Source organism: Aquarana catesbeiana, linkage group LG02 (genome assembly GCF_042186555.1).
Source record: "Aquarana catesbeiana isolate 2022-GZ linkage group LG02, ASM4218655v1, whole genome shotgun sequence".
Lineage (NCBI taxonomy): Eukaryota > Metazoa > Chordata > Amphibia > Anura > Ranidae > Aquarana > Aquarana catesbeiana.
In genome coordinates, this window is record NC_133325.1 from 403,086,709 (window position 1) to 403,095,542 (window position 8,834).

The window sequence follows — 8,834 nt, forward strand, 5'->3', positions numbered from 1 at the left end:
ATTGTCGCTTTTTTTTTGTTTATAGCGCAAAAAATAAAAACCGAAGAGGTGATCAAATAACATCAAAAGAAAGCTCTATTTGTGGGAAAAAAAGGACGTCAATTTTGTTTGGGAGCCACATCGCACGACCGCGCAATTGTCAGTTAAAGCGACACAGTGCCGAATCGCAAAAAACGCTCTGGTCAGAAAGGGGGTAAATTCTTCTGGGGCTGAAGTGGTTAAAAAGCGCTGTGCAAACTGTTGCCACTATATAAATCCTGTAAAATAATCATTTAAATTGAATCAAAAAGTTATGATTTATTTATCGCATACAGTGTATACAATTACTGTTGTAATATATACAATGAAAGTCAAATCTGAAAATGGCTACATAATGTGCAGAAAGTTTCCACAGTACACATATTTATTCCAATGCTTTAAAATGATTTCCTCTGATTTGTTTCATACTGTTTATTTAATATCACTGTTTTCAAGAACAAAACAAATCCTGGCACCTCACCTATAGAGGTTTATGTGTGCTTTGTGTAACATTACTGATTGTGTTGTAGCTGCAATTAGCATTTTCTTCCATAGACCCCATAGAAAGGCATATCTTACCTGGCTCAGGTGTGCTCAGCTGAGGTTCTTTCGCCAGCTGGAAGTGTTCGGCCAATCACAGTGCAGCACATTCAGCGCGCTGCGCCTGTGATTTGCTAGTCCCAGCCCCGCCCACCCGTGGACCTTTAAATCTCAGGTGCCGCTTGGACTGTTCTCTCTCTCCGCTTGCTCGGGAACTTTGCTTGTAGCAGATCGGTTGTGTGTCCAGTGCCCACCATGGGAAAGGAGAAGATCCACATTAACATCGTGGTTATTGGCCATGTCGATTCCGGGAAATCCACCACCACCGGGCACCTCATCTACAAATGCGGAGGTATCGACAAGAGAACCATCGAAAAGTTTGAGAAGGAAGCTGCGGAGGTAAGTAGCCGAGGGTTGTCATTCAGACGATTCGGGCGGATCTGGTCTCCTGAAGTGTGACTGCAATCAGCTGGCTCTTGTGTTCTGTCTGTAGATGGGGAAAGGCTCCTTCAAGTACGCCTGGGTGCTGGACAAGCTGAAGGCTGAACGGGAACGTGGTATTACTATTGACATCTCTCTGTGGAAGTTCGAGACTGGCAAATTCTACATCACGATCATCGATGCTCCTGGTCATAGGGACTTCATCAAGAACATGATCACCGGCACCTCCCAGGTAACTAAGGACTTTTAAATCAGTCATTGAGCAACTTTCACCTAGATGTGGCTGGATCTCCTGAGTGCTATGCCCGAGGCTTTCATACCTGGTTGGCTTGTCCAAATTGTGCTACAAAGGAATCCAGAGAGATCAAACCTTAGAGTTTCAATTTGTATGCAATCAGGCAGGCACTGTGGTAGATCTAAAGGAAATTGGATATCACGTTGTATGGGGTCTTAGGCTGGCCATACATCTTTAATATAATTTTTTTTTTTTTTTTTTTTTTTACTATACTTCTGGAAAAGTATATGGCTCAAATGGCTTTTTTTTTTTTTTCAGAGTTTGAGTTTTCACAGCTGAATATATTAAATATTGCACCCAAAGAGATGCTGCTGGCCAAATCATAAGCTAGGAAAGCCTGAAAAAAAACAAAAGCAGAATCTAACCTGCATTATATTGGGTTTAATCAACGCAAACCAATCCATAGGGCAGTTTATATCTGACTTTCCTGGTGCCTTCGTGGTAGTGTATTCATGCGTCTGCTGTCATAGATGGGCAACCAGGAAAGTTAAGTATTTACTTTTTTTTTTTTTTTTTTTTTTTTTTTTTTGTGTAACATGGAGTCTGAACAAGTGCTCCCCAAGTAAAAGATGCATTTTGACTTGTGGGAATCTTTGCAGGTTGACCTGTTCAAAACACAGCAAAAACTGAGCTTCACGAGAGGGTATATTTTCTCTTTCTGAAAAGTTTACAGGGAACTATGACTAACATGCAATGTAAGTGGGGAGGTAGCTGAAGAAAACCCTGCAGGGTAGGAGATAGATATATAGAGAGAGTGTATATATATATATAGATATATAGAGAGAGTGTGTATATATATATATATATATATATATATATATATATATATATATATATATATATATATATATATATATATATATATATATATATATATATATAATATACTATCACTGCGGGTTGGTGTTTGCAATGACTTTTCAAAGCTGGAGGTTTTTACCTTCATGCATTCTATGCATGGAGCTAAAACTTCAGTGTGCAACTTGCCCTTATCTGCTGAGGCTGCTCAGCAATGTGCATGAGAGCAGAAGCTCTCCTGGGTCTCTCCCTCATTGGCTGACACATGGCAGCATCCATTGGCTTCTGCTGCTCTCAATCAGCCAGTGAGGGGGTGGGGCCATGCTCGGTCTCCAAGCAAGCATACATGAATGGCACATAGCTTGTTGTGGGGGCACTGGGCAGGGATCAGGAGTGTTAGCAGGAGATGAGAAGATCGGGGCTGCTCTGTGCAAGGCCAGACAGGGTCACCAGGTGAAAATAAAGTGCGGGGGGGGGGGAGCGAAGCCTAAAAATCAATGCTGAATTTAAGGATTGGCAAGCTGCAGTTCTAAAGGCTCAAGGTTTTTTTTTTTTTTTTTTTTTTTTTTTTTTTTTTCTATACATGAAGGTAAACCTGTGCGGCAATGCCACCTCACAATCCAGTGATGTGCATGAGCCTCAGTTCTCAATTGGCTGAGGCAGTAGCCAATGGCTCCCACTGTCAATCAGCCAGTGAGCTGATGAGGGGGCAGGGCTGATCTCCACTGTGCGAATGGACACATGGCATAGTGGCTCTGAAGTGAGCCTGCTCAGGGGAAGGAGACAGACCTGGCAGGAGAAGTGGACCAGTGCTACTTTGTGCAAAACCATTGCACAGAGCAGTTACATATAATATGTAGGTTTAAAACGTCTATCACTTTAAATGTGTTTGGGTTTAATCCTGGTTTAAATCTGCCATATGTGAAGGTGGTGCCTTTAGTTCAAAGCCTACATGATACAAGTTGGTTGTGTATTTGAATGGACCCCTACTATTAAACCAAAGCTGTTCAACTTCTAAAGTAGTATTACTGCAAATTCAGCCAGATTCTCCTTGCACTGACTGGTAAAGAAATGAGCTTCTTTGAATCCAATAACTTTTTTTTTTTTTTTTTTTTCTCCTAGGCTGACTGTGCAGTTCTTATTGTGGCTGCTGGTGTGGGAGAGTTTGAGGCTGGTATCTCGAAGAATGGTCAAACCAGAGAGCATGCCCTTCTTGCGTTCACATTAGGAGTCAAACAACTAATTATTGGTGTCAACAAAATGGATTCCACAGAGCCACCTTACAACCAGAAAAGGTTTGAAGAAATAACCAAAGAAGTTAGCTCATACATCAAGAAAATTGGCTACAACCCAGCAACAGTAGCATTTGTGCCCATCTCTGGATGGCATGGTGACAATATGTTGGAGGCTAGCAGTAAGGTAAGTGTTATATTTTTATGGCTGATCCTGCATAACCTTTAAGCAGTCTCTACAGCCTGCTTTAGACTTGTAGCCTGTAGAAACACTAATGTATCTAAAGGCTTACTGTAATGGCTACTTTAGTGTTCATATTTATTTAGAGCACATGCTGGATCTGGTGGTCAAATGGACATTAGGCCAAGCCTTAATCTTTAGCACACTCTAACTTGTGTTGAAACTAATATGACCAAGTCAGTGTGTGGGTTTTTTTTGGCATTTAAAGTACTTTAAAGGGTTTGTTAACTCTTCTATAAGAATTATGCCAGCCCCACTTTGAGGCTGACATAGCACACTATCAATAGTTTTAAAAATGAGCAGTGTAAATGCCTAATTTGAGCTGTCGGGCTGGTCACCTCACCCTCTGACTTCAGATGGGGAGATCACATGGCCACTTGGCTCCTCCTCAGAAGCCATGTATTGGAGCTGTGAGTCACATGACTGGCCTGAAGACAGCTCAAATTGGGTATTTACAGTGCTTGTGTTTAAAAACTGGCAGTGTGCTATGTCAGTCTCTAATAGAGGCTGGCAGTGAAATTCTAACTTACAAGAATAGTGGCAGTACCAGCTGGAGACGGGGGGGGGGGGGGGGGGTTTGGTGGCAGCGGCAGGGCACCCAATCAGAGGGAGGCACTTTGACCACTGATCAGAGCAGTCCTGGTTTTTGTGGCTTGTTTAGAGTCCATACAGGAAGTTAGTAGTATTTTGGGGGGTTAACACTTTAAGTGAATTAACCTTTTGAACAGTAATGTAGCACTCTTGGTAGCAAAAAAGGGCAATACTGTAAGACCAAGTCACAAACAAGTTTTCGGGTGTTAGTTTAAACCTGATGTGGGATTTCATCTGCACATTGTAGCAGCTATCAGTATATCAAGGCCTTGGATTAAACATATTTCATCTTTCAGATGTCATGGTTCAAAGGATGGAAGATTGAGAGGAAAGAGGGAATTGCCAGTGGTGTTACACTGCTTGAAGCTCTAGATTCCATCCTGCCTCCCAGCCGACCCACAAGCAAACCACTGCGCCTTCCTTTGCAAGATGTGTACAAGATTGGAGGTAAGTGTAAAGGAGAGCCTTTAAATGGTACTAGTATTAAAATACTGATATTTCAATGTACTAGAACTCAATTTATCTTTTCTTTAGGCATAGGAACAGTTCCAGTTGGAAGAGTGGAAACTGGTATCTTGAAGCCAGGCATGGTTGTGACATTTGCTCCTGGAAATGTGACTACAGAAGTAAAGTCTGTTGAAATGCATCATGAGGCTTTAACTGAGGCTTTACCTGGTGACAATGTAGGATTTAACGTCAAGAATATTTCTGTAAAAGATGTCAGGAGAGGCAATGTAGCTGGTGATAGCAAGAATGACCCTCCAATGGAGACTGGAGTTTTCACATCTCAGGTAATTTTTCTTAAGCTTAGTGCTGGGTACACTATCATGAAGGTATGCTGCTTTATATTTTAGTTATTAAACCAAGGATGTTGGCTGACTTGCAGTCTGCTTTAACTGAACCTGCATTGAAATTGTCTTCAGGCTGTGCTAGAATGTGTTCCTCAACTTGCATTTGTTCTAAATCGCATGTGGCCCAAAGCCTATTTCCATGTGTCAGCTAATCCAAGGGTATCTTTGTTTTAAAAATGCATAAATTTGATTCCTTCTGTGTCGTCGTCAGACCACACTAGAATGTGTGCAGGGGTGATGCAATACAACATTCTTTCAGGCTGATATTCTGTACATTTAAAGTCAGTCACTCCAAAAATTTTTTTAATGCTGTCACAAATGATTACATCCTTGAGATGGGAACATTTTTTTATGGGGGGGGTCTAAGTCTCCAAACCCCCCTTAGCATTTAAAACTTTAGGCACCAAAATATATATATATATATATATTTCATTCTATTCTTAAGCTCCAGTAACTGATGTCATGACTGCTTCCAGGTTACTACATCAGACCCAATCGGAGCTGGTTCTGGCTTTGTTTGGGTCTTTGGCCAGCCGGCAGGTGTGCTGGCTGGTTGCTCGGCCCTCCCACTGCTTGTAATAAAGTGGCTGCTTGGCCACATCAGCTCTTAAGAGCCAACTTAGGCAGCTGCAGGCATCACCCCAGTACAACCCCCTTGAAGCAATATCAGTAAGTTGTGACTGACTTCAATTCAAGTGAATATTGGTTGCGTTTTTCTATGCAGCTAAACAAACCTAATGTCTAAGCCCCTACAAGAAATCTAACCGTGTACTTGAGGAGCAGGAAAGGGGCTGTTGTGACGTCTTGTAGATAAATGCCAATTTTAAAAGTCTTTCTTTCGAAAGCTAGCTTTCTTCATGCAGAAATTACCATTATGGCTTTGAAACCTGGATTTTTTTTTTTTTTACACTAACATCTGTTTTAATTTTGCAGGTGATCATTCTCAATCACCCTGGAACAATCAATCCTGGCTATGCCCCAGTCTTGGATTGTCACACAGCTCATATAGCCTGCAAGTTTGCAGAGCTGAAATCAAAGATTGACCGTAGATCAGGAAAGAAGCTTGAAGATAACCCCAAAAGTCTGAAGTCTGGAGATGCTGCCATTGTTGACATGGTTCCTGGAAAACCAATGTGTGTGGAATCATTCCAAGAATACCCTCCACTTGGTGTGTAACACTTTTTTTGAAATGGGGAACCTAAAGTGAACTTCAACTCTTGCTTAGTTTAGTTTGTGCCAGCTTTGCCCACCATTACATAACATGTGAGGCCACTAGATGTGTGGTATAAACTGTGGCTGAGGCTACATACAGCATACCACATTGTTTTGGGATCAAGCTGAGACTTCCTATCTGGTGTTCAGCCACAGAAAGCAATGAATAGAAAGCTTCCTCAAGTCTTAAGTTGTGTAATCAGCCTGCCTCTGACTCAGTCAATTGGGAAGCTTTGTATTCCTTGCTTTCTCTGGCTGAGCATCGATCAGACTTTTTAAAGCGGGGGGCCATATATATATATATATATATATATATATATATATATATATATATATATATATATATATATATAATTTTTTTTTATTCATTCACAAGCTTTTCTTCTCAGCATTACATACTCACATATTGTGTGTGTGTGTCCGCCTGTGTCAGATTTTGTCGGAAAGAGTAACTTATAATATTCACTGCAGGCGGTTTCCATCTTTGTGGGCAATTGAAGCCCACAAGCATTTATTTCCTGCATGCGGTGAATGCTGTGCTCCCAGCATTCACCGCTCGTTCCCGCACATGCTCAGTGGCATCCTGGGAAGAGGCTAGAAACATGCCTACTCCCACGGGAGAACCAGGAAGTGCAAAGAATAGAAAAATAAAAGGTAATTACTGCGATTTAAATTTCTTTAAACAGCATGTCAGCATCTAGGCAAGGAAGAGAATACATACAGATATTGTTCAAAATTTGGGTGGAACCCCGCTTTAAGTATGAGATGGTCTCAGCCTGCGCCTGGAATACAGTGCAGTATGCGGCCTCAGCTATGTAGTTTATACTGCGCTTTCAGTGGCCTCACATGTTGGACAGTTTGTTTGGGCCAGCTTGGTCTGCACAAACTATGTAAAAGTGTCTTGCTGGAGATCTGCTTTAGTTGTAGTGGGGTCTTAATATCTGACAAAGCACACTATTGCAAGCTCTGCAATACAATCTAAGTACTGTTAATGGCTTGATTAGCATGGCAAAGCTCTTTTGGTGTGAAGGAAAAGGCTACAGAACTCTGCTTTCTAATTAAATGCATAACTTTGTTTTGTGGTGGTCTTATGAGTTAGACTGGGGTTTATGCTGGCAGTTAAAATTTTTGGCCTATTTGTAAATTCCCACGAACTCAATTAAGCTATAACTAAGTTGTAGCTTCTTTGCGTGGTAGTGCAATAAGGGCCCAAGTTATATGTAATGTATCAGAACTTTTCAAACTATCAAAACCACTTTTACCAAGCTAGACTAACATTTTTGTCTTTACAGGTCGATTTGCTGTTCGTGACATGAGGCAGACAGTGGCTGTTGGTGTCGTTAAAGCTGTAGAGAAGAAGGTAGCAGCTGCAGGCAAAGTAACAAAATCTGCCCTAAAAGCAAGCAAGAAGTGATCTTTTTCAATAGAGAAACAAATTCTAAGTTATTCTGTGCTGTAAAAACGGTTAAATAAACAGGCGAAGCTGTACATGGTGGTCTTGTCTTTACTGTGTGGTGGCTTAATCTATAGGCTGTAACTGGCTAATTCTAAAATCCTAGAAAAGATGATTGGGACTTTGGGCTGTGGTCTGCTTTCCAAGAAATGCTTAAAGCTGGGTACACTGTTCATACTTTTTTTTTTTTACATGCATCCACACAATGAATGCATGAATCTGCTTCTATTGACATAGGGCTACAGATCAACATTTGGCCATCCTGGCTGAACCAGCCAATACCAATCCTTTGGGTGCCTAGCTTAACTGCAGCCCCTGATCTCAATCTGCATACATATTCAGTATATAATTCTTTAGACTTGGGTGGCACACGAGGATGGTCACTCCATGCTACAGGAGTCATTGGAAATGAGAGGATATGCTGCAGGAGACACTGGAGGGATGCCTGAGACTGTCTTTAAAGCCTTTACCAAAACTATCCCTGACTGCTGGGATCTGAGCGATGCAAGTTGGGCACGATGGCTTTAAAACGCATTGAACCACAAATTGTAGCTGAGCAGTCCTTGCATGTGATTGCTGCATCTATGGTGTGTGAACTATTATTTTTTTTTTTTTTTTTCCCCCTACAACTACCTTTTTAGATTTAACAAAACTATTTAGACTCATCTGGGCAACTGTTGGTAAATCTAAAGGATTGTACAATCAGATTGTGTGGTGAGGTTTACAGACTACCAGGGACACACTTCTGTTTTCAATACTAAAGCTCTATTTACTAAAGCTATAGAGTGCAAACTCGGGCTCACTTCTGCATAGAAACCAATTGGCTTCCAGGTTTTATTGCCAAAGCATTAAACAAGCTGAGGTTAAAAGCCAACTGGCTCCCATGCGCTGCTGCACCAGATGCTGAGTGCACCAGTTTGTAAATTTACCCCACTGTTTATAGAGAACAGTGCTCATTGGCAGGTGTGGTAATAAGGTTGTCAGCTGCATTGCTTCTAATGGTTTTCATGTCCTAAGACCTGGTTCACACTATTGCAGGTGCAGGCATCACACTTGTTCCCACAGCCAAAATGCACAGGGCTGCCATTCATTGCTAGTGTCATCCCTGCACATCAAAAAAGTGCTGCAGGAAATCACATGGTGCAAAAGTACCATGTTTTCT

General features: G+C 41.5%; 1 protein-coding gene across 2 annotated transcripts; it reads left to right on the forward strand.

Annotated features, from left to right (window-relative positions):
* The first annotated feature begins 714 nt into the window (after nucleotides 1-714).
* LOC141128178 (elongation factor 1-alpha, oocyte form) lies at nucleotides 715-7,707 on the forward strand. 2 transcript variants are annotated; one of them, XM_073615296.1, is made up of 7 exons: nucleotides 715-957; nucleotides 1,052-1,231; nucleotides 3,215-3,511; nucleotides 4,453-4,603; nucleotides 4,691-4,947; nucleotides 5,941-6,175; nucleotides 7,512-7,707. In XM_073615296.1, exons 1-7 carry the CDS (start codon nucleotides 814-816, stop codon nucleotides 7,631-7,633), a joined length of 1,386 nt encoding a protein of 461 aa, XP_073471397.1. In that variant the 5' UTR covers nucleotides 715-813; the 3' UTR covers nucleotides 7,634-7,707. The 2 variants fall into 2 exon arrangements, with proteins under 2 accessions (XP_073471397.1, XP_073471398.1); XM_073615297.1 differs by lacking the exons at nucleotides 715-957; nucleotides 1,052-1,231 and adding an exon at nucleotides 2,379-2,545.
* Nucleotides 7,708-8,834: the final 1,127 nt, after the last annotated feature.